The sequence below is a fragment of the Acomys russatus genome, chromosome 9 (assembly GCF_903995435.1).
Source record: "Acomys russatus chromosome 9, mAcoRus1.1, whole genome shotgun sequence".
Classification (NCBI taxonomy): Eukaryota; Metazoa; Chordata; class Mammalia; order Rodentia; family Muridae; genus Acomys; species Acomys russatus.
The window spans coordinates 37072550-37099221 of NC_067145.1; the positions used below are offsets into that span (position 1 = coordinate 37072550).

General features: G+C 42.6%; 1 protein-coding gene and 1 pseudogene across 1 annotated transcript in view; one reads left to right on the plus strand and one right to left on the minus strand.

Moving 5' to 3' along the window:
- Window positions 1-24690, minus strand: part of Ccny (cyclin Y) — a 104894-nt gene extending 80204 nt beyond the window's left edge. Inside the window, exon 1 of the mRNA XM_051151148.1 lies at window positions 24420-24690. Coding sequence (XP_051007105.1) covers window positions 24420-24573 — 154 coding nt within the window. The 5' untranslated portion in view covers window positions 24574-24690. The remainder of the gene's footprint in view (window positions 1-24419) is intronic.
- On the plus strand, window positions 10977-11521 carry LOC127193554 (mitochondrial import receptor subunit TOM20 homolog; annotated as a pseudogene).
- Window positions 24691-26672: the final 1982 nt, after the last annotated feature.

The following is a 26672-nucleotide window of genomic DNA, read 5'->3' on the forward strand; positions in this document are numbered from 1 at the left end:
ATTCATATGAAATATAAGTTAAAATTCAGGAATTAAGAAAAACTATAATTACGTTTTTCTGTTCCTCAGCCTCTCATTATTCCACTGAAACCTTTTCTTTGTTTACAGTTGTTCTTCCAGCTTCCTGTAGTCCCTTCACACTGCCTCAAGACTACCTGTCTTTAGCCTGGCACCTCGTATGTGGCTGCTTGTTCATACAAGCAGACAAAAGCTGTGGTGTCACCAGGGTGGCAACGATAGCGTGCCTACACCCCCAAATCAGCATAGGAGATAAAAAGCACCCTGAGTGCCTTCACACCTACCTCTAGCAACCTGGGGGCTATAAGCCTCAGATCAGGGGCCAGGTACACAGCTGGCAAAAAGTGCTCCAGAACTCCAATGGGAGTGGGCTTGTCAAGCTGCCAGCACAACTCCCCCATGGGTGTTGTTACTCAGATGAGTATTGAGGTTATGACAGCTGCTAGCAGGACCTAGCCTTCAAGTGTGTTCTTTTACTTAACAAGAAGCTTTACACTCAGGAAATTTGACTTGTGTATTCACCTCAGAGTCTGAGTCAAGGTAAAAAAAAAATAATAATAATAATTGATTTTGTTTTATTCAAAAGTGGGAGAGGTGTGTATGCCTTTAATCCTGTAAGCACCTGAGAGACAGACACAGGCAGAGTCAGAAGGCACCTCGGTCTATATAATGAGCTGCAGGTGAGTCGGGGCTATGCTGTGAGAACACTGTTATCAAAACATCTGGAGAGAAGGGACTAGAATTAGCTTCTGCCTGTTCCATCATCTACAGTCTTCAGCAGCTCTATAAGGGTTTTAATTCTCTACTCAAGGAAACAAATCTGCCTCAACTTTGCCTTAGTTACTTTTCTGTTGCCGCAAAGAGACACCATGACTAAGGTAACTTATAAAAGAAAGTATTTAATTGGGCTCTTGTTTCCAGTTTCACAGGGTGAGCCCATGACCATCATGGCAGGGAGGATGGCAGCAGGTAGACAGGGATGGTGCTGTGGCCCGCAGATGAGAGCTGATGTCTGATCCACAAACCATAAATGGAGAGGGACTTGGGACAAAACTCTTTCCCAGTGAAACACATCCCCAAACAAGGCCTCATCTCCTAATGCTTCCCAAAAGGATTTCACCAGCTAAGGACCAAGCATTTAAATCTATGCAGGCCATTCTCCTTTAAACCACAAAAATTAATTCCCTGGTCCCCATAAGCATGTCACTAACAAAACACAAGATGCATTCAGCCCAATTTCAAAAGCCCCCCATAGTCCCTCATCTCAATACTGTTTAATGTCCGAAGTCCAAAGTTTCTCCTGAGAGTGAAGACAATCTCTTAATTATATTCCCCAGTAAAATCAAAAAAATAAATTACAAATTTCTGACATACAATAGCACAAAATATACATTACCATTACTATTCCAAAAGGGACGAAGCAGGGCATAGTGTGAAAATACTTAATCAAAGCAAGAACCAAAACTCAGCAGGGCAAACTCCAAATCCTGTTAACTCTATGTCTAAGGTCAGAGGGCTTGCTTAGATGGCCCTTTGGAGCTCTCACTCCTTCCAGCTTTGCTGACTGTAACAAATCTCTATCTCTTGGGCTGGTTCATCGACTGAATGCAGGTCTCCTCAACTCTGATATCTCCAGCACCCTGGGGCCTCCAATACATTTCAGGCTTTACTTTCCCATCTTCATACAATGGCCTCTGGCATCTCGCCACAAGCCTCGCCTTAGTGGCCTTCATTAACCACAGAGAGGATTCTGGAACCCCTTAATTCCTGTATCTTTATTGACTCTAAATCCAGAAGGGATACAGCAGCTTCTGCCAATTTCTGCTTGCTTGGGCTAGAACCTGGGACCCCTCCTCTTTGCATAGGCTTTCAAGTGTTAATGATTTTCTTTGCTGAATAAACTTTCCTTAACTTCAGAAGATTACTTAGGCATTTCCTTTTCACAAGTTTGAAGCTTAGCTGAATGGGTACTTTCCCTGGGAGTACCACTTCCTGTATTCCATTTCCAATCAGGCTTTTCTTTAAAATTCACATCTCTATGCATAAGAACTGGGCCCCAATATTAAATTTCATGGGGACCTTTTTCTTCTAAAACACTTCATTTTGGCTTTGGCTTTTTGCTTGTTTTTGCCATTCTTGCTCTTTTTCACTGAGTAAGAGTGATCACCAATAACAATACAACAGAATCAACAGTAGGCTATCTTGAAGACTCTTCCACTTAAGGGCATTAGACCAAAACTCTTTACTTTAACCTAAGGCAAATTCTTAGGACAAGGGCAAAAAGCAGCATACTCTTTGCTAAAATATCACCAAAATGGCCTTTAGTCAAGTTGCTAATATTGCTCCCCTCAGAGACCTCTTGAGTCGGGGCTCTACAATTCACACTGCTTTCAACAAATACTTCCAAGCTCCTACTACGATGGCCCATTGAGCCTCGCTTACAGCATTCATTCAACCACTTTCCTAATCCAAACTCACAGCATTTTGCATGATTTCCCCAAAGAGAATGGTCAGGCCTGTCATAGCAATATTCCACTCCTGGTACCAACTCCTGTCTTACTTTTCTTTTGCTATGAAGAGACACCATGACCAGGCACCTTATAAAACAAAGCATTTAATTGGGTGCTTGCTACACAATTTCAATGGGTGAGTCCATGACATGGAAAGGGAAAATGGCAGCAGGCAAGCAGGCACATAACTACAGCAACAACTAATAGCTTACATCTGGTAGAGTGGTGGAGAAGGGGAGGGATGGGGGAAGGGAGGGAATTGGAGGGAGAGGGGGCGAGGGAGGGAGGGAGTGTATATGAGTCCAGGAGGATGAGAGGACGGTGGGCTTTTGCAACTCCAAAGCCCAATCCCAGTGGCATACCTCCTCCAACAAGGCCTCATCCACTAATCCTTTCCAAAGCAGTTTCACCAACTAAAGACCAAGCCTTTAATCCCAGCACTCGGGAGGCAGAGGCAGGCAGATCACTGTGAGTTGGAGGCCAGCCTGGTCTACAAAGCGAGTCTAGGACAGCCAAGGCTACACAGAGAAACCTTGTCTCAAAAAAAAAAAAAAAAAAAAGACCAAGCAATAAAATGCATGAATTGTAAGGGCCATCCTCATATAGCTCAGACTGGCCTCAAATTCATGGGTACCCTCTTGCTTCAGGCTCCCAAATGATAAGACTGAAAACTTCCCAGGGGGAGAAATCCTACTTTATAATGCAATGAAATATCCACAGAGCTGATTATCTCAATAGCACTTCAAGGATTATGGAGTGGTTACCATAAAAGTGCAGGTGCAGAGCCTAATTACAACATTAATGTACTAACTTCACAGCCCATTAGCTTCTACCAATCAAAAGGATAAGGATGTATTTAGATAGCATCTGAGGCTACAACAAAGATGTCCAGACTTTAGTTGATCTTGCCTCCTGCTACTATTAAAAATCAGGCATCTGCACACCTGCCCCAGAGACTCAGGGACATCAGTATATGTTATCACTAGCTGCCAAGATGTGACACATTCCCTCTGTAGCCACAAGTCACATATCTTCCGCCTGCATATGTATCCCTTTATAAAAGGCCAGTCCCTCCTTTCTTCTTCCCTCACCCTTGCCCAGAGGCAGCCTCTGTATACCCTCTCCCAAATAAACCTCCCTGTAGGCATAAGGTTATTTTGTAGCTTAAATTCTGATTTCTTTTCTAAATGCTGTGTAAACTCTGCTCCCCAACTGTTCCCCTGTTATGTCAATAAAGCAATTTACAGCCAATCGGTAAGCAGGGGAGAGGATAGGGCTGGACTTACTGCCGTGGGGGGGGGGGGGGGGGGGGGGGGGGAGCAGGAGAGGAAACAGGATTGCAGCCATGGGTAGAGATCCAAAGAAGATAGGAGGAAGGAGCTGGAGCCCAGGAAAGCTACAAAGTGCACGTTTAGCTGGGATATTTGCTGGGAGTAAGGCAAAGTAGCATAGAGGTTAAGAACAGACTTAAACTGCTCAGATTGTGTTGTGAGGCTTTGTATTATAAAGGAGTCTCAATTGTTTGTGTGATACCCAGGTTAAAAAATAAAGATACACTGTTTTGCAAAAATAACTTCAACACCTCCCACATAAGATTTGTTGCATCCTGCCGGGTTTGGTGGCACATGCCTTTAATCCCAGCACTCGGGAGGCAGAGGCAGGTGGATCGCTGTGAGTTTGAGGCCAGGACAGCCAAGGCTAACATGGAGACCTTGTCGTGGCGGGGGGGGGGGTGAGGGGGGATTATTTTGCATTTATAGACTGTAATATTTGGCGCCATCACTTGGTAAGACTCTCCTGGTGTTTGTGCTCCCCGTCAAGGGTCAAAGCCACACACCAGGACCCTCTTTCCAGTCCACCTACAACAGGCTCACTTTCTGGCCAACAGACACTGAATGCTCCATCTAATGCCAATGAGACTATTAAGTTCCCCCATCCTGGTCAGAGTAAACATTTCCCTGGATGTGAGGAACTGACCTTGTCTGGCACCCCTCTGGTATTCTTGGAGATGAAGGTACCCTTAGCCATGGTCTTGAAGGCTACATTTGATCCTCTTTGCCAACCCACATTGCTGACTTTGAGGCTTCCTTTTTCTACCAACACAATTCCCTCTCTCCCTGTCTCCCTCTCCCCCCTCACAAATCCTAGTACTAGGTGGACCATGTCTATTTGAGCGTTTAGCTCTGGTCCCAATGCAATGCTGTAACAACTCACTGATGAGGTTGTTACCATCTCATTCCAGTCCTCCCTGTGTTCTCGGGATGCACTGGGATCACGCCTGATCCTCACTCATGGGAACTGTGTCTTCTACTATACTTCCAAGCTCCCAGTTGGGATGCCTCTTGTAGAACCCTGGACTCCTACACCTAGTGCCTGACGTAAGGGCTTCTAAACTTAGACACCTTTGGAGCCAAACTTTGTTTCAATACCTCTTAGACAATGACTCCAAATGGCCTCCTAACATCACCTTAGATGGATATTACACAGGACCTTTAAAACTGCTGCCAGCGATCCAGTAAATGGGAGGAGGTCCCCAATATACAAGCTTTCTCTATCTTCACCCCAAATCTTCCTACTGTTCTTCTGTCCCCCTTCTCAGCTCCTTCTAGCTATGCAGTCTCACCCAGAAGAAACCTCCACTACCCTTGATCCTGCTAACAAGCACCCTCCTTACCAGCCTCAGCCCACAGCTCCCTCTCCTCTGGCTTCTTCAGCCTCCTTATCTCCCTCTCCTGGAACAGGTCACTCTTAATAGCTCTACTCTGGCACCTATTTTCACCCCACCAGTGTCCTCTGACTACTTGCTCCCACTCTGCAGTGGAACCCACTCCATCTCTCCCCACCCAGCCTGAACCAGCCTCAGTTCTTTTGCAGGTTGCCTGGTCAAGATACATGTCCCCTTTTCATTAAGTGAACTCTCTCAAATAGGAAAAAACAAAAACATAACTGGAGTCCTATACCTCCCACTGGGCATGTGCTATATCCCTTATAAAAGGCCAGTCCATGCTTCCTTTTGCTCTCTTCTTCCCTCCACCCGAGCCCAGAGACAGTCGCTGTATACCCTCTCCATAATAAACCTCCCATGTGAGATCTGTTGCATAGCGTAATTTTATGGCCTCATTGCTATCTAGATCATAACAGTTACCATCAACATATTTAAAGATGCCTTGATTTACAACTTCCTCTATTCTGTTACAGTAAAATCTCATCAAACCACATTGGAACATGGAAACCAAAGTGCCCTGAATGGTTTTAGTCTGGTGATACTCAGATCAGACTTCCAAACTGCAGTAGTTAGAGATAACACATTTGTTTTGTGTTGGACTACAAAGAACACAGTAATATAAAATCAACTTACAGCCCTTTCCCTGGCCAAAGCCATTTACAGCAAGCATCTTCCCAGAAGAGATCAAAGGCATCAAACAGGTGATACAGATATACGCATCCCCTAGTTAGTGTCCCCCAATAGGAAAACCCACAGCCTAGGCTCCACAGAACTTCTGGCTCCAGAAAGCATGATTAACTCACAGCTGCCAGTCTACACTCTAAAATTTCAGAGGATCATTAAAAAGCACATGGGCTGTGTGGCCCTGGACAACAGTCAGGTATTATTTACTGGCTTAAGATGACTCAGGTCCACAACCTTGGCAGGATTGAAGACAAGGGATGGAAGAGTCACACCTGATCTGTCTTGTTTCCAGAAAGCTCTAATTGGGCATAGAATTCTACAGCTGCGTCCAAATGCTATCATGCATCTAAGGCTTTAATTGTTACCTTGGGGATCCTAGCAGCCAGTACACTCTGAATATAGAATTCAGTTTTATGTTACTTTTAACCACAGTAAGTTTTAAGCAATGGGTAAATGTCTGTACAGAACTGTTTTTAGGAACATGAGAACATTTACCTGCTCCTAGACACAGACTGTTCTTGTTTTCTTTCTGGATTCACTCCAGCTTGAAAGTATCACAATTACCACTGTGAAAAACTATTGTGTTGTCATTTGTCCCCATCACATCTGTATGAAATAGAACCAGGAACAGAGAGGGTCCTATTACTCTGGCTCTTCTGGTCCCTGTCTCCACACCACCCATCCTACTAATGCCTTCTTGTGATGAGGGGTCAGTGTGTTGGGAACAAGTCTGCACTTCCATTTTCATTGAGGCATTATTCACAACAGCCAAGATGTGAAATCAACCTAGCTGTCTATCACACCACTCCCCAGCAGCAAAATCTCCCCAACTGAATAACATGGCAAAGACAAACAAGAGGGTGTTGAGAACTCAGAGCTGTCAGGCCTAGCATGGTGGTGGACCACATGTGTAATCCCAGCGACTCTCCTGAGCTCTCCAAGTGGATTAGCAGCATGTTCCAGCCAGACTGAAGGGCCTCCTTCATTCAGTGTGTTAGACAAACAAAAAAAATACTATATCTAAACACACAGCAACCCTCTCTAACTTGGCAGTTCTAATCTTAAACGTTTTCGTAAACAACAAAGATGTAGCACCCAAGTATATGTACACAAACAATCAATTTTGACTTCAAATCACACCCCATTTACCTAACAGTACATTTCAAATGACAATTTTAATGTCTACAAAGACAACAGGAAAACAAAAGTCACACGCAGTTAAGTAACTGTGGAGCAGCAGGCAGTCCTGAAGTGGCAACATAGCTCTGTAGTTTTTATTTTTAATGATCAGCATTGCTTCACTTGGTAGCAAACCACAAAATATCTATATGGATTTGACAAAATATAGACTCTAGGAATCTCAGTTTTGACTTTTGACTATATGTTAAAGCTTCACATAAAATAAGGCAAGTGTTTTTTTTTTAATATGAAATGCAGAAGTCTGGATATGACTCACATCTAGAATCCCAGTAGCTAGAAGACTGAGGTAAGCTTGAAATACATAGTTATTTTCAAGTAAACCTAGGGACAGAGTTTGTTCTTTCAAAATAAGAAAAGGAAAACAAAAAAGGGGAAAGAAAGTCTTCCGGTCATGGACATTTAAGTGCAAAACGCTGCAATCATTCTCATCTGACTGACAGTGAAGTTCATTATTCTCCTTGGTGCTCAACTTCTAACGCCCTCCAGAAACAATCTATGTACTTCATAAAATTCACCTGCTCGGTGGCACTGCCCGGTACACTTGACACAGTGCTGACTGTTAGGAAAAAAGCCCACTGATAGAGTTCTCTCACTTGTAGTTATATTTTCCACCTTGCAAAGTCCTAATGTCTAGAGTTCAACAATGATGCAAATTCATTTACTTAAGCCTACTGATAATCAGACACCCCCTGAGTAGCTTAAAAAGCACGCTCAAGGAGGTCTGAAACTAAAACAAGCACTGAGTCCAGGTCATATTTCAAGTCCTAACACAGGAACATTCCCCAGAAAAGATTTATACTACCTTTACTCTGGCAAAATCCTCAGCTGGGGTGCTTATGTGAACTGGTTATCGCCTTCCACAGTGTGGGTCTCTAACTTCTCACTGGCCCAAAAATCTAAGTTGTTTGTCTGTTTAGAATTATTTATTTATTTTAATGTGTATGGCTGTCTTTCCTGAATGTATGTATGTGCACCATATGTGTGCCCAGTATCAAGAGGTCAGAAGGAGGAATTGGATCCCCTGAACCTGGATTATGGATAGTTGTGGGTCACCATGTGGTGTGGACGCTGGGAACTGAGCCCAGGTCCTCTGTAAGAGCAAACAAGTGCTCTTGGCCACTGAGTTATCTATCTCTCTAGCCTCAAACCTCAGTGTTTAAAAGAAGATGGTTTCTTTAAACTGCAATAATTTAAGAGTTACAAGGTCTAATTTAGTAACAACTCAAAACTTTTGAGATAACACTGAAACTGTAGTTAGAAAAAATAAAATACTAAATCATATTTCATGGGCAGCATTTGAAACCCAAAATACGTGTTTCTCTTTCTCTCTCCCCTTCTCACAAAACAACAAAAAATATCCCTCAGAACATATTTTACAGAACTGAAATGCCTGACAACCATAATACTATACATTATGTGATTAAAGCTAACTACCCAGTCTGACACTACAGCTGGGGCACACACCTGTGATTCCAGCATTTGCAAGTTGCAGGTAGAAAGATTTCAATTTTGAAGACAGTACTTTGTCCCATGGAGGTGGTAATGGTGGTAGATGCTGTGATACAAGGACTCCAAATACTTTATAAGTGTGTCATTTCTTATTAAGTTGTCTGAACTTTGAGAATCCTGATGGTGTACCTGTAGTCTACATGAAAGTAGGTTGGTCGTTTTTTTTTGGGGGGGGGGGGGTTGGTTGGTTGGTTGGTTGGTTTTGGTTTTTCGAGACAGGGTTTTTCTCTGTGTAGCCTTGGCTGTCCTGGACTCGCTTTGTAGACCAGTCTGGCCTTGAACTCACAGCAATCCACCTGCCTCTGCCTCCCAAGTGCTGGGATTAAAGGTGTTTTAAATTAAATATAACATAATTAGTTTATTTATTTGTTTTTGAGACATGCTCTATGCGGCCCTGACAGTTCTGGAACTCACGGTGTACATGAGGTCGCCATCAAACTCACAGAGACCTACCTGCTTATGTCTCCAGAGAGCCTGGATTAAAGGTCTGGTCATAACATTATTTTTAACTATTTCAAAAGCATCGCTCAAGGCTAGAAAACAAGGAACTGATGCATGTAGTGACCTCTGTGACAGACTGTATGCTCACTCAGTTCACTTGAAGATAGAAAAACAAAAAAGAAATTTCAGATAAATCAGAACACTTGGATTTCATTCTGCTAGCCTCTTCCATCATAGAGATGACGAGTGATGAGTCATCAAAGGACCCTGAAGTGGCTGAAGCTCCTGTCCATACACTCTCAAGTAAATACAGTTTAAAGTCTACCGTCTCTGACACCAATTTGGGAGGATCAATTGGGAGTTATTTTTGAATCACTAGAATAAAAAGAGAAAATTACCTTCAGAACACAAAGGTATTAAAATCAATTTTGGAAAGCGTATTCCTTGACAACAGTTATGTGAATTCCCAAACCCAATTCTCACCTTCTTCTTTCCCTTCTCAAAGCCTCCCTTCTTCCTCTTCCCTCCTCCAGTTGCTCTCCACTAAAACAGCTTTGGTTTGACCAATCACCAGGCTTCATAAGATTTTATGAACTCTGGATCCCTTTCCTTTTTTTTCGGTTGTTCGAAGCAGTGTAGCCTTGGCTGTCCTGGACTCATTTTGTAGTCTAGGACGGCCTTGAACTCGGAGATCCGCCTTTCCAAGTGCTGCCATTACAGGTGGACACCACTGTCTGGCTAGGATCCCCTTTCTAACAGCTTCAAGCACAAACTTACACTGCTGTTCCACACAGTTTCAACGGTGATTTCTCACCTGATCAGTGCCAGTCAGATAAACCCTGGTTCTACTGACAGGCTTGGCACAATCTATGTCTGAGTGGACAACGGCAAAGTTGTTTCTTGTAACTTTCGTTACCACCACAGTGTGCTCAGCTCCTGGGCTTCTTCAGGGAAGCAGGGAAACTAGTCTCACTGCCATTTCCCACTCCCAGGGAGAGGTTCTTCTCTAAGTTGCCTTGGCCATGGTGTCTGACTACAGTGATGGAAAGGTAACTAAGACAACATAGTAAAACCATATCCACATTGGGAGCGTAGCTGTTTGGCCACAATGTAGTTTCAGCGGAATGCACCCTGACTCACGCCTCATCTTGTCCTGCTCCGCACCTACTAGCATCCCACTTGCATTAACCACGTTATCTACAGAGAGAATTCCAAACAGAAGAACTCAGGATTTTTCAATTCTGACAAAAAGATTTAAAAATACAGTTTTGCAACCTGTTTTGTAGGAATAGCCAGTTCACCCACGCTCTCAATGTTAGTATTATCAGTCATTTTCAAGTAAAAGAATAATAGCAAGAAATGGATATTCTGAACAAACATTTAATGAAATAAAACAAAGAAACTGGGAGCTAAATACCATATGTCAAGCATTTAAAGCAATACAGGAATACTAGACCTATCTCTTATACACTAAGAGAAACAAAAACATGGCCACCTTAGGTAACAATGACTGCTCCTAACACAGAATGGCTAAACTGCACCACCTAAGTGTGTAGTAAAATGGCTTCACTGCACTGGCTTTTCTTAGGACGATAGGATTTCAAGTTCATTATAAGTATCCTTAATATTTAATAACTTAGTTATTCGTTATTAAACCTGTTCACCTAGAGGTCCTGGAAGGTACTGCGATGGTTAGCCTTGTTTGAAGGAAAGGCCAGGTCCCCTTGAGGAAAAAAAAAAAAGTTTGTTATAATATCAAAAAGGGAACCAATGTGGGTATTGGCTAAAAAGCTTTACGGTTGGACTAGCGGCTGATGTCTGTGGACGGTCAGAGTTAGCAGCTGCTTGGCAGGCTCCTGCAGCACAGCACACGACCCAGTGGGGCAAATATGACAGGCTGGAACAGTGCCATGGCCCTAGGAGTGTGTAGTGCCCTCTTCACAGGATACCACATCTACTCTGACCACAAAAGGCCAACTTATAGAAGACGCTTGGAGAACAAAGAAAGAAACAGAAGCTTGCTAAGGAGAGAGGTAGGCTTTCCAAGTTACCTGACTTAAAAGATGCTGAAGCTGTTTAGAAATTCTTCCCTGAAGAGATCATGCTTGGTGAAGTGTTGTTAGCACAATGTGAGGGATGTAGACCACCTGACAAATGGTGTGTGTGTGTGTGTGTGTGTGTGTGTGTGTGTGTGTGCACGGACAAATGGTGTGTGTGTGTGTGTGTGTGTGTGTGTGCGCGCGCGCGCTCGCACCTGTAGACAACCTCAGCAGTTGCTGCCAGAGTTCAGACTCTTCCACAACCAGTGTTCAAAATGCTTCTGACCAAACTTCCAACCACTAGTCAGACATTTTTAAGTACTCGGAGCTTGGCTGAAGATGATGTGGAACAAGCCAGATATCAACATGAATATCCTCAGTTAAAAATAATTTAACAATCAGCTTGGAAGCTGATTGGCTCTGGGGAATAAATGCCCTTATATGCTTGTTATGAAATGTCCCATACTGAAGTCTACAAAAGTGAAATGTGTTCTTTGAGTAGATCCATTGTCTCTTCTATTTATGTTTTTAAATGAAAGGTATATTTGATAGAGCTTTTCATTTTATAAATACACTGACCTTTCTCCCATCTTTTCCTAAAGGAAATTGTACACTGGGGGAAAACGAAACAAGACTTTACAGGGTTTACATGACAAGGTTTCTGAGTTGACAGAGATTTTAGGAGACCTCTCAAAAGCACTGCGACCCTCTAGTTAAGAAGGTGCTGATATGTGAGGTGAACTACAGAGTTTTGGCTGAAATCTTAACTTATAGTGGGATCCTATGATTATTTCCCCAATCTCAGAATGCAGAATGGAGATTAATTTACTTTGAAGTGGCCAGAATTTCCACACTTGTTCCCTAACCTATAGAGTGAGGGCTATTCTGGTTTAAAAGGCAAATGGAAACCACTGGTGTTTTCTCTACCAGAGAAAACAGTGAATGCAAAACAGCATTTTGTCCCTGAAGGAAATATAGGAATTAATGGCACCATCAAGGATTTGAAAACAATTCCAAACATATTCCCTTCAACTCTCTTATCTGGTCTGCAGAGAAGGCACATTGATACTGGAAAATGACAGTAACTACCATAAACTTAATCAAGTAATGACTCTAATTATAGCTGCTATGTCAGATATGGTGTTCTTACTTGAGCAGATTAACACATCCCCTAATACCCGGTTCTTAACTATTGATGTAGTAAACGCTTTTTCTCTAATCCTGTTCATAAGGACCACCAGAAGCAACCTGATTTCACCCACAAGTCCAGCAGTGCATTTTTATCATTCTACTTCAAGTGTGTATTTGTTCTCCAGAACTGTGCCATAGCATGGTTCACAGGGCTCTTGACAGTCTGTCTCTTCCCCGAAGTATCATACTGGTCCACTATGCTGATATTACGTGGCTGGACCAAGTAGCAACTGCTAAATTTTTCAAGGACTAACTAAGGGGTTAGCTTGGCAGTAAACCACTTGCCCAGTATGCATAAGATCTGGGTTCCATCCCCAGTACAACAACCAAAAAATTTTTTAAGTTAAGGCCAAGGGAAGGTGGGCAGTGACTGTTATTTTAGCACTAAGGGAGAGAAAGCTATCAGAAAGGGGAGGTCAGGTCTAGGCTCATGGATTAACAGGATTAATAGTAAGAAAATGGCCATACTAACAAAAAATGTTTACAGACTCAATGCAATTCCCACCAAAATTTCAATGCAATTCTTCACAGAAAATGAAAAAAACTATTTTAAATTTACATAGAAATACAAAACAAAAAACAAAAACCCAGGATAGCCAAAACAATTCCAAACAATAAAAGCACTGCTCAAAGTATCAAAATTCCTCATTTTAAGAGCTAGTAATAAAAACAAAACAAAAAACAAGTATCAATGAAATGGTGTTAAGGGACCCAGATTGAAGTCTAACATACTTATGGTAACTTAGTTTTTGACAAAAACACCAAAAATACATTAGAAAATATACTGCATTTTCAACAAATGGTGCTGGCCAAACTGGATGGCTAATGTAGAAAAATGAAACTAAATCTTTCAGTTTTCACAAAATTCAACTACAAATGAATCAAGAACCTCAACATAAGATCTGATTCCCTAAATCCAACAGAAGAGAAAGTAGGAAATACACTTCAACTTATCAACATAGGAAAGGGCTTTCTAAACAGGACCGTGGTAGCACAGGCAGGAAGATCAATAATTAACAAATAGGAAAACAAAAGGCTTCTGTACAGCGGTTACCATCAGTCCAGTGGACACCCCATCTACAGAGCGGGGAAATCCTTACTGGCTACACTTCTGACAAAGAGTTAGTATCTAAAATATACAAAAACTCAAAAAAACTAAACATCAAGAAATTAAACAACCCAATTTAAAAATGGGACATAGTCGGGGCATGGTCACACAAGCCTTGAGTGCCAGCATTTGGGGTAGAGGTCTGTGTGTATTCCAAGTCAGCCAGGGATACATGAGACCCTGGAACAAAGCTGGGTGTCAACAAAAGATAAAATACAAATAACTGAGAAATACGTATTTTTTAATGTTCCCACCCTAACCCTTAAGGGAAATGCAAATCAAAACTACATTAAGATTTCATCCTACTATCCTCAGAACGGCCACGGTCAAAAAAAAACAGTGTGCAGCAGACACCAGTGAGGATTCAGAGAAAAGGGAACACTTACTCAGTACTAATGAGGGTGCAAACTGGTGCCACCTGAATGGAAACTGGTGCGGAGGGTCCTCAGAAAGCTGGAAATACACACACCGTATGGTTCAGCTATTCCTCTCATTGGCATATAACCAAAGCATTCTATATCCCACTAGAGATACTTGCTCACCCATGTTCACTGTTGCTCTATTCACAGTAGCCAGGAGGCACAAACAGCCCAAGTGTCCATTTATTGATGGACAACAAAAAATGTAACACATGTAAACAATGGGATATTATTTAGCTGTTTAAAAAGTAAATTATGAAATTAGCATGTAAATAGATGGAAGTAGAAAAAAAAAATCATTCTTAGTAGAGGCAACCCAGACCCAGAAAGACAATCACTGAGTGTTTTCTCTCATGTGGATGTTAGCTTTGAATACATAGTTAGGAAACTATTAAGAGTCTATAGGGAACCTACATAATGTAATGATAAAGGGAAAGGGGGAACAATGGAACAGGATTCATTGGAGTAGGGGATGAAAAATGGCAAGTTAAAGGAGGGATTATAAGCAGGGATAACATTAAAGGCCTTTTGAAAAAGCAATATGAAAACGTATTACTCTAAAAATGTCCTAAAGTATATACATATATAGAATTTAAGTGGAACGACGCTGTAACAGAGGCAGCAATGCTCCTAGACACCTGATGTTAGCACACAGAAAGTACCAGGAATGGCCCTGTCGGCCAAGGGGGTCCCGGAGACCCCAACACTGTAGGTGGTTGTTGTTGTTGTTGTTGTTGTTGTTATTATTATTATTATTATTCCTATTATTATTATTATTATTATTATTATTATTATTATTATTATTCCTCTTAGTTACCCTACAAAACTTGACTCTAAGACCCCTGAATATAGAACATGGAGAACCCAAGCTGGCTAGCTTTCAAAGTGCTGCGAGTGGCAAACACACGACTGGAGGAAAACATCAGCGATCTTACCTAGCTATCGACTTACTGAGCTACAATAATGACTGGCTTACTAAAATATGTCTGCTGGTGCAATAGTAGCACCAATGTTCCAGGAGTTTCCGAATGGATTTAAGGCTCACCCTACAAGATGAAACCCATACCTGGCATCATTACATAGCCAATTAACCTGTGGCTAGAGAGGTCATAGATTCTAAGTAAGAATCTTCTACTATTATTCTGCTACGTGGACAGAGTGTTAAACCATCTACTTAGATTGCAGCATAAGGCATGTTCAAGCTCATGTCAGAAAAAATTCCAGCATGAAAGGTGGAAGGTGGACAGGAACTTCCATGATAGCTGAGAAACTAGCCCTTGACAGCTGCTGGGAAAAGAAGAATTTTCTTTAGGAGTATAACTCCTGGCAGGCCAATGCTCCAGGGTAGGCCCCATATCAAAGAAGAGTATTTGGTTGCCCAAATTGGACTAACGGGGTTGAGAAAGAGGGGCGGAAGTATGCAGCTGGATGGATATGAAGGTGGACTAGGAGGAGATGAAAGACAGTGAGCTTTGACCAGTCTTTGAAAAGCCCACCCCATGCACTGAATGTGTCTCAACTTTCCTCGTGTTTGCCTCTTTCTCTTAATCCTCATGCTTAAATGCTATAAAATATCTTTAATAAGACCTCCATCCTGCTTCTGGGCTAGTCCTAAAATTCTTTCACAAATTCCAGTTTAGCCTGAGTTGAGGGCCCTAACGAATTAAGGGAACTCCTCAGACTTCTACAGGGAATCTAACGGTGCTGTGACTCTCACTGTCGCCCTTGATATATACCTAGATCGACTCTGGTTCTGGGTTTCTAGCTCCACTGCCTAGAGGCAGCTCAAACACAGCTGGTTGTAGCTCTTTAAGCATTTTACATTCCGTAGAAGAAATCAGATACTGGTACCATGCTCATTTTCATGAAGCACTTTCAGTTTATTAAGCATTTTGGCCTCGTTTTGATCCTTACCTCCTTTACTGGCTTTAAGCAAAATATTTTCAGTTATCAGAGCATGATGTGAACTAAAAAGCAACTATTGCTAACTTAGTACATTTTATAGCAAACAAAGATCTTTCACTCTCATACAGAAGTCATATAGTTGATCTTCACTAAAAAAGTTCTTTTTCCTTTCTACCCCATAGTTTAACAATTTCAAAACAAACTCAACGCAACACAATGTTCTGAAAAATGCATAGCTAGGTTTTCTATTTCTTTTTATTTTTAATAAAAAGTACTTTATTGTAAAGAACTAAGCAAACAAACCAACAAACCAAGGAGCTAGACTAATGCACCCGCTCAAGCAAGCGCACTTACCCAGACCCAAAGTCTTTATGTTTCACTGAAATTCTATGCAATTAAAATAGCCATTTTGAAGCTGTGGGACTTTGCTTTACATTTTATACTTGTATTATCAACTGTATTTTTATATACTTACCCACCACGTGCATGTGTGCGTGGGGTGGGGGGCCTTTGGGGGGGGGGGCAGGATTCAAGACAGTTAAAACTAGAAAAATTAGCTTTATATCCTGTCATGACTCATGTGTTCTTTACCTGCATCTAGCCTTCCTAGTCTATTATCTTTTCTTATTCACCTTTGTAACTAACTGTTAGACTACATCCACCCTTACATTTATACTCTGAAGAGTGTTGGGTACACAATTATGGTAGAACAGCTGTAATTTTTACTATCAGTGGTAAGTAGTCTTGTTACTTGACCTCTAAATGACTTTATGAGAAGTAACTTCTAGGGAGTGGGTTAAACTATCCACTTTCAAAAACCACAAAAAATCTAACATTAGTACAAAGGGCTAGCAAGCTCCCACTGAGCATAGACACCTACCTACCTTAATGCAAGTAACCAACATACCAGGGACAAACATTGCCCCTTTCTATGTTTAGAGTGTGGTGGGCAAACGCATGTATCTACCATTTAAAGAAACACAGATATTCTCAAGTCATGAACAAACTATCAACCTTCAGTATTACTAGTTGCCTGGGAGGGTTTTCAAGTAAGAAAGACCACTATGGCATACTCAAAAATCTTGACACGTAATTTTTAGAATTTACTAATAATTTAACAATATACATTTTTCCCTCAGTAGCTTCAGGTGATTGTTCCAAAATCCTGTTAAGATACCAGAATCTGCAGGTAGTAATTCCCTCCTAGAAATGCCCAAGTGTTTACACACAGCTGACAGACATCCTCCTGTACACACAGATCCTCTCTAGATCACTTACAATACTGAATATAACTGCTATTTAAATAGTTATTAGCATGTGTGGAGAACAGATATAAAAACAACTTTACATGTATTCAGTGCAGATACAACTGTTTAAAAGTGGTCTGAAGTTAAATAAATCCATGAATGGAACACAAGGCTACCAAAGACCAACTGTAACAGAGAAATTGAAATATCCAGACATAGGTAAGTAAAGACATACAGTGTATCTATACACATTTTTACTTAAATCTGCTGCCATTACATGACTCGATACCAAAATAAGCCTACAACAGCAGTTTGCACCGCCAACCATCCCAGCTGCATCTTAGAGTTACTTAGAAAGCTTTAAATAAACCTATTCATACTAATGAATAGGCCTAGATTTCAGCTCTAAATGATACCAATACTGAAGACTTCTGATTAAATAAATCCTGGATCCGTATGTTGAATTTGGGAGGCAGAATACTATTTATATGACAAATTAGTTCTTAGAAGTCTAACCTAGGATGGCCATAAAAGATGGGCTGAAGAAAACACTACAGCCTCCATGAGAAACCCTACTAACAGCTCTATGCTCTAGATTATCCTAAACATGCAGAACAAGTTTATGATCATCCAGAGAGTTTACTAAAAAACTGACTCACAAATGACACGTAGACACCTTTCAAACAAAAGACCATGTCCTAAAGAGTCTCTACTGCTGTGATTAAACACCATGACCAAAAAGCACGTCAGGGAGGAAAGGGCTTCTCTGGCTTACTCTCCAGATCATAGTTCATGACTGAAGAAGTCAGGACAGGAACTCATGCAGGCATTGAGCCTGGAGGCAGGAGCTGATGCAGAGGCCATGGGGGAGCTGCTTACTGTCTACTGCTTCACATACATTGCTCGGCCTGCTTTTTTATGGAACCCAGGACTACCAGCCCAGGGAGCTCGATCCTCCCCACACTGATGATTAATTGAGAAGAAAATCCCTTTCAGCTGGATTTCATGGCGCCACCTTCTCGGCTGAGGCTAATTCCCCTATGAGGGATGACTCTAGCTTCTGTTAAACTGACACAAAGGCAGCCAGTACAGAACACACCAGACTGTCCTACACTTCAACAGCAAAACTCTTCTATAAGCCTGTGCTGTGCAGGCTGTTTTCTACACACAAGCTAGAGTTATCCGAGAGGACAGAATCTCAATTGAGAAAATTCCTCCATAAATCAAGCTTGCTGGGCATTTCTTCTTCTTCTTTTTTTTTTTTTTTTTTTAACTTAATTCATTCATTTTACATCTCAATAGCTATCCCATTCCTCTCTCCCTCCCCCTTTCCCCCTACTGCCCTCCCCTATGACTGTGACTGAGGGCCGCCACCCCACCCCACCAGGTATATGCTCATAGGGTATCAAGTCTCTTCTTGGTAGCCTGCTATCCTTCCTCTGAGTGCCACCAGGCCTCCCCATCCAGGAGATGTGGTCAAATATGGGGCACCAGGGTTTGTGTGAAAGTCAGTCCCCACTCTCCACTCAACTGTGAAGAATGCCCTGTCCATTGGCTAGATCTGGGTCAAGGATCAATGTTTACTGCACATGTTGTCTTTGGCTAGTGCCATAGTTTGAGCGGGATCCCTGGGCCCAGATCCACCAGTCATAATGTTGTTCTTGTAGGTTTCTAGGACCCTCTGGATCCTTCTATTTCCTCATTCTCCCATGCTTCTCTCACCTGAAGTACCAACAGGATGTCCTCCCCTCTGTCCCACTTTCCTGGTAAGTGAAGACTACCATGGGACATGACCCTTGGGCTAGTGTCCAGATATAAGTAAGTATATACCATTTGACTCTTCCTGCTTCTGGGTTATCTCATTATGATCATATCATTTCTAGATCAATCCATTTGTCCACAAATTTTGGGAATTCCTTGTTTGTAATAGCTGCGTAGTATTTCATAGTGTAAATGTACCACAGTTTCTTTATCCATTCTTCTACTGAGGGACACTTAGGCTGTTTCCATGTTCTGGCTATTATGAATAAGGCCACTATGAACATGGGAGAACATATGTCCCTGTTGTGTGCTGGAACTTTTTCTGGGTATATTCCAAGGAGTGGAATAGCTGGGTCTTGAGGAAGCTCTGCATCTGACAAAGGTCTAATATCCAAACTATACAAAGAACTCAAAAAAGTAAACACCACCAAACCAAATAATCCAATTGAGAAATGGGGCTCAGAACTAAACAAAGACTTCGCAACAGAGGAATATCAAATGGCCGAGAAACACTTAAAGAAATGTTCAACATCATTAGTCATCAGAGAAATGCACATCAAAACAACTTTGAGATTCCATCTTACACCCATCAGAATGGCTAAGATCAAAAACTCAAGTGACACTGCATGTTGGCGAGGATGTGGAGAGAGAGGAACACTCCTTCATTGCAGGTGGGAATGCAAACTAGTACAACCACTTTGGAAATCTAGCTGGGCATTTCTTAATTATTGACTGATGTAGGAGGATCCAGCCCATTGTGAGTGGGAGCCACCTCTGGACTGCTGGGCCTGGGAGATACATATATGAAAGCAGGCTAAGCAAGCCATGAGTAGCAAGACAGTAAGCAGGGCATCTCTATGGCATCTGCATCAGCTCCTCACTTGGTTTCCCTCAATGGACTAAGATTCAAGATAATCTGTAAACCAAACAAATTCTTTTTATGTTGCTTTAGGTCTTGGTGTCTCATCACAGCAACAGTAACCACAGCTAAGACAAAGGCCTCGTGACAAACAGCTGATTACAGTCATTTTATATCCATTTCTCTGCTACAGTGCACAGTAATATTCAACTTGGTTCTCTGAAATGTAAGTCTTTTTGTTTGTTTTGTTTGTCTTAGTTTTGGGTTGTTTCTAATCTCTCATTTAAAAAAAAAAAAAAAACCCACCTCCACCAAGTATTAGTGTACAACAAAAAGGAAAACTCAAGAACATATCCAAAAAAAAAAAAAAAAAAAAAAGTCATTCATGGTTTTAAAAAGTGGTTTCTGCAATACATCACATAAATTGGTCTATGGACACAAATCACATGATTATCTCAAATCACATGATTGTCCCAATATTCAAGAGCATATCAAGAAAAGGTCATTCATGGTTTTAAAAAGTGGTTTCTGCAATGCATCACATAAACTGGTCTGTGGACACAAATCACATGATTATCTCAAATCACCTGATTGTCTCAATAGACTTGGCAAAATGGGCCCTTCATAATTAAAGTTTTAGAGAAATTAGAAAAACAAAGAATGTACCAGCATAATACAAGCCATATAAAACAAATCTCTATACCTAAACCTAATGGGGGGAGAGGTTTGAAAGCATTTCCAATAAAATAAGAATAAGACAAAAGTGTCTGTTTCCACTCTTTACTCAATATTATGCCTTTAATTTTAGGAAGGACAATATGATGAAAGAATAAAAGAGATACAAGTGAGGAAGAAATAAATCAGAGAAACCTTATTGGAAGATAATATAATCTATACATAAGAGATTCTAAAGACCACCAGAAAACTACTAGAGCTAAAAAAAAAAAACTTTCAGCAAAGAGACAGGACACAAAAATTAAAATACAAAAAATAAATAAATAAAATACAAAAGTTTGTAGCTTTCCTAGATACCAATAATGAAAATGTGGTGCAAGATAAAAGAAAAATAATTCCATTCACAGAACCTAAAAATCAAACAAAAAACAAAAGCCTTGCAATAAAGCTAGTGAAGAAAGTAAATAACTTCTACAAAGAAAACTTTAAAACACTAAAAAAAAAAAAAAAAAATTAATCTAAGATACTATAAGATGGAAAACCATCCCATGCTCATAAAGTGTACAATAAATATTATGAAAATAGCTATACTACCAAAAAAAATTTACAGATTGGATGCAATTCCCCTCAAAATTCCAACACCATTCTTCGATTAAAAAAAAAAAAAAAACTTAAAATTCACATAGAAACACAAACAGTAAAGCAATCCAGTGCAAAAGAATAATGCCAGAGATTATCACCACACCTGATTTCAAGTTGAACTACAAAGAAATTGTAATAAAAAAATGTCACTGGTTAATCCAGTACTCAGGAGGCATACAGGCAGATCTCTTTGAGTCTGAGGCCAGCCTGGTCTACTTAGTGAGTTCCAAGCCAGCCATAGCTACAAAGTAAGACCCTGGCTCAAAATGAAGAAAATAAAAAGCACTATATTACTAGTACAAAAACAGAATCATAAATCAATGGAAAAGCACAGGAGACCAAGCCATATATACACAAAAAAATTATTTCCAAAATCAGAAAACTACACATGTTTGATCAGACAGCCTCTTCAACAATATTTCTAGCAAAACTGGCTATCTACACATGGAAGAAAAAAAACTAGACCCATGTCTCAGCACATACAAAAACCAACTCTAAACAGATCAAAGATTTTAATTCAAGACCTGAAACTCTTAAAACTAATAAATAAGGACAAAGTAGAAAAAAACATAAGATACCAGCATAGGCAAATACTTCTAAGCAGGACTCCAGACAGTCAAAAAAAAATAGCACCAACAACTAAGTGGATTTTTCTCTCTTTTTTAAAAGATTTACTTATTACATATACAGTGTTCTGCCCACATGTGTGCCTGTCCCCCAGAAAAGGGTACCAGATCTCATTATAGATGGTTGTGAGCCACCATGTGGTTGCTGGGAATTGAACTCAGGACCTTTGGAAGAATAGACAGTGCTCTTAACCTCTGTGCCATCTCTCCAGCCCCTCTGATAAATGGATTTTCATGAAGGTAAAATAATCATCATCATCAATAAATGCTCAAGAAAATAACTGCATGAAGAGACAGCTTATAGAATGTGAGAAATCTTTGCCAGCTGTAATCTGACACAGGGTTAAAAGCTACAACACTCAAAACTCTGATGACCGGTGATCAAAAAACTAAACCTCCTGTTCAAAACTAGTCTGATGATTTAAACAGGCAATTCTGAAAGGTGCAAACTGGCAGTAAGGGAATGAACCAAGCACGTTAATGCACAACTGTAACCCCAGCGTTCGGAGCAGAAGCAATCTGAAGCAGAAGGTGGCAGAGCTCTGCAAGTGTGAGGCCAGCCTGGTACACACAGAGTTCTACATTTAACGTCACCTGCCATTAAAGACACACACATCAAAAACTACAGTGACATTTTCAATCTCACCTTAGTAACAATGGCATTTATTAAGAAAACAAGTAACAAACGCTGGTGAGGAAGCAGACAGAAAGGAAGGCCCTTAGACACTGATGGTGAAGATGCACCCTAGCCCAGACTATGTTAGGCAGTAGGAAGATCCCTAAAGAACAGATCTACCTATGACTCAGCTATACCACTCTTGGGTATTTGTCCAAAAGTTTAAACACACACACGGACGGACAGACAGACAGACAGACAGAGACAGCGAGAAATACTTGCACATTGCACTACTGCCCACCAACTGAGGAACGGAGAATTATTTATGTTGCAATAGAATTCATTCCCGCCACAGAGATAAAATTGTGTCACTTGAAGTAATATGGGAACAACTGGAGAGAACGGTACTAAACAAATTAAGGCGATCTCAGACGCGCAAACAGTGTGTGCTTCACCTCACTCATGGGTCCCAGACTTAATGGATGCATAAAATGCTGTACGTGAAATGGTACGAAAATAGAAACAAAACCGTTTGGGAACAAAGGAGATTAAGGGAAAAGGGGAGGTTTGAAAATGGAGGAGTAGTGAAAGGCGGAGGGGATAAGCTCAAAGTACACCACATACTTGCATGAAACCGGCCTAATGTAAACCCGTATAACAAAATTAATTATTAAAGTACCCCATCTGTTTTTGCTTGCCAACACTGTACAGGACTGGTTACCAGCCCTCTACAACGAATCTGTTCATTTTCTTCATTCCTCTCTTTAAAATACAGCTTCACTATGCTGTTTAGAAGAAGTTCTCACTTTAACATTCTTCTGCATGTTTTTAAATAGGTAAATTGTGGCGGCAGGTCAAAATCATCTAAAGAGAAGACCAAGCTAGTTAATGGCTGACACTAGAGGGGCTGGGAAAGCGGCTCGGTGATTAAGAGTGTCCTTCTTGATCTTCCCGGGAACCTGACACAGGCTCCCAGCAACCACGGCTCACAGCCACCTGGAGCTCCAGATCACCGTACACCACCTTCCTTGGACCTCAAGTGCCACACGCAGCTAACACATTCGTACACATAAATAAAAGCAAACCTTAAGTAACACTAGACAAATTATGTACCAGAATTTACTATAAACTGTGTGAGTATAATTCTGATACTTATTTAATAAAGCTGCTGCCCTAAAGTGACATTCTTTAGACTAGGCACAAGGGCAAAACTCTTTCCTTTAACGTTTAAATGTAGCTTCTCACATTGCAAGGAGTGCTCCATCCCAATGAAAACAAGAGTAAATAATAATACCAGTTGTAAATTCATTCACATAAGGAAAACTTCAAGTGAATTTAACCAGATTACATGTATGAGGATTTTCACAAATATAAGAAAGAATAAAAAAAAGAAAAAGAAAAGGCCTAAAGATATATTTCCACCTTCTAATCTATTGAGTTGGAAATCATAAATGTATTTTATGCTCAGCGTGCAATCTACTTATAGAGTTTGATTACAAAACAGTAGAGAAATAAACTGCGAAATCTGTACGATGACACATTACTAAGTATAATAATGACCCCTTTAACTTTTTTCAAATGTACAAGTGACCCAGATGAATCTGAAATTCATAGAATTGTAGTTCTAGCCCAAACAAAAACTAGATCGCCTGGTAATACTTGTGTTTAAAAAACATTCTGAGCTGAGCCTTTACTTCAACCCTGTAACCATCCCCATAAAGTATTTGCGTGTGGCGGAGTGTATGTACACGTTTCATACATATGTATATGTGCATATACAGTCACAAGTATTATCCTTTGGGCCTGGTTTGGTTTTTAATGAAAATAAGGGTGGAGTAGAGTTGACTGGGTGGCCGCAGGCCAAATCTAGATAAAGACCTCCAGGTTAAAAAAATAAATAAAAAAATAAAAAACTCACCTTCAGGCAATCCCCTTCTTTTTGGAAAGGGCAAATACCACCGCCACCCAAAACATAACGACTCCCGCAACATCCCCAAAAAGCACCCTTCCCGGGGCCTCCCCTGTCACCTCCGAGAGGCACACGTACACGCCTGCAGACGCAGCCCTGCAGACGCACCCGTACACACGCATACCACACGACAGGTACTGGACCTCAGGGCCTGGGCTAGTCAAGTTTCCACTGCTCCCTACAGGCCTAGCCCGGGGCAGCAGAGCCGCAAGGCCCCAAGTCGCGCAGGGGAGGGAAGGGGAAGGGGAAGGGAGGGAGAAGCCGGCGCAGCTCACCATCGATGTTTTCCCGGTCGCTGATGTGCTGCAAATTGCAGCCCGTGTCCTCGCGGCTGAGGTCCGTGTCCGGCCGGTAGGACTCCAGCCGCGAGTGCGCATTCCTCCGGAGCTTGGGGCTAGACGAGACGCAGCACGAGGTTGTGTTCCCCATCGTCGACCGCCCGGCTGGTAGCCCTTACCAGCCCCGGGGCGCGGGCGCAGGCTCCGGCGCAAAGACAGGCCGCCCGCGCCCCGTGGAGGGCGGAAGCCGCGCCGGCCCCGGGTCAGCAGCGACGGCGGCGACGGGGCCTCGCCATGGACGGTGGCGACTAGCGGGGCGGCTACAGCGGCGACCGCAGCAGGCAGCGGCCCTGGCTGCTACAAGCCTCGGCCCCTGGTTCGCGGCGGAGGAGCCTGAGTCCGCGATTGCGGCCCCACGCAGAGCTCACCCCGCCGCGGCCATGGCGGGCGGCGCCGCGCAGGCCGCCTCCCACCGCGTTCTCGGTCAGCGCCCGGCTCGCAGCGGCGACTTCCGCAAGCGGTTCCGGTTCACGCCGGAGACCACGCGGGCTAGGGCGCGCGGAATACGCCGAGTGAACCGCCGGAGTGGGAGCGTCCTCCGGCGTGGCGTGGCGTGGCGTGGCGTGGCGTGGCGCGGCGAAGCGCGGCGCACAGATGCTGCTCACGCGAGGCCCCGCCCCACGCCTGCCTGCGTTCGCCCCGCCCCCTCCTCGCGGCCCCGCCCCGAGCCGGCTGCCTTCCTTTTTCCGCTACTGTGCTAAGCCCCGCCGGGCTCCTTCTCCCAGCTTTGAAAGCAGATTTCTTCTCGCTGGAGGGTGCGCTCTTGGGAGCTGCGGGCAAGAACTTCTTCGCCGCGACGCCAAAGCGGCTCTCAGCTCTTCCGCTCCCAAGTCGCAGGGGCAGGAAGTATTTCTTCCCGTAGCCTCGGGTGGCCGCCCATTGCAGCGGTCCTGTCGCTGCTGCCTCTTATGTGAGGCAGGCTGGTGACTTCTGAGTGTCGCTGATGTTAGAAGCTCCCGGTGGGGTTGGGAGCGTACCTTGTTCTGTCAAAGCTCCGTGGAGGACTTGAGAATGAGCCTGGAGCATAGGGCTGAACCCTTGGCCAACTAGTTGCAGTGTTGTGAGTTTGGACTGTACTTGTTTTATGTTTCAAATGCCATAGATTTTGTGCTTGGGTCAGCTCGTGAACCAAGATAAACATTGGAAAGGTGAGGAAAGCAACCTTAGTCCTTTACAAATAGTGAAGGGTGCTGGGGCTCTTCTACCATTCCCAACCCTGCATGAACCAGAAATGGTTAACTTACGACTGTAATCCCAGTATGCAGTGACGACAGGAGGATCAGGAGTTCAAGGTCTTAGAGGAGTCATACAGCTTCCAATACGTCATTATTCAAGAATTTGATCATTTTTTAAAAGTAAGCCCAGAACTTGATGAACTAAGTCAATTCTCTTCAGTGTGTATTGGTTTGGTTCTCTTTAGCCCAAAAAAAAAAAATTTAACGTTTTAATTAATTCTTTGTGAATTTCACATCGTGCGCCCCAATCCTGTTTATCTCCCGGTCCCTTAGTGTCTGCCGTCTGCTCTTGCAACCTCCTCACCAAAAGACAATAAAGTAAGATAAAATTATTTTTTAAAAAAATCATGCCCTGAAAGCTGTATTGTGTCACACAGTATACTCTTTGGCCCACACATCTTTACTTGTAAATGTTTATTGCAATGAGTTATTCGTCTGATGTGAGACCTCTGGTTCCTGCTACTGGAGCCTCATGGAACTCCTCTCAGATAGCCTGCTGTTGCCCTGTGTGATGGAGAGCCTGCAGCTTTAGATCTGCAGGACTGGCCCTTTCACATGCTCCAGAAGGTCATAGATGGGGTAGTTGTTGGGGTGAGCCAACTCAAAGCCCTGGACCTGGGAGGTGATACAGTTGATCTGCCCTCCAGCTGTCGTGGACCTGCAACAGGAGGGTAAAATCTCAAGCACTACCCTGGCCAGCTCACTGAATGCTTCAGCCATCAAGAGGCAGGGGCAGCTCTCCTGCTCTCATGTTCTCAGGACCAGCTCATCTGTACTCTTGACCCAGAGCCAGCTCTACTCTGCTTCCCAGGTGAGCGAGCACTCTCCCAAGTGCTGCAGCTGGTGAGGTGCAGGGCTAGGTGCCTGCTTCAAGCAGGGAGGTCGGAGTGGAGGATGGGGGAACGAGGCGGGGGACATGAGGGCATCTCTCCCTCACTCAAGCCATCCCACTGCA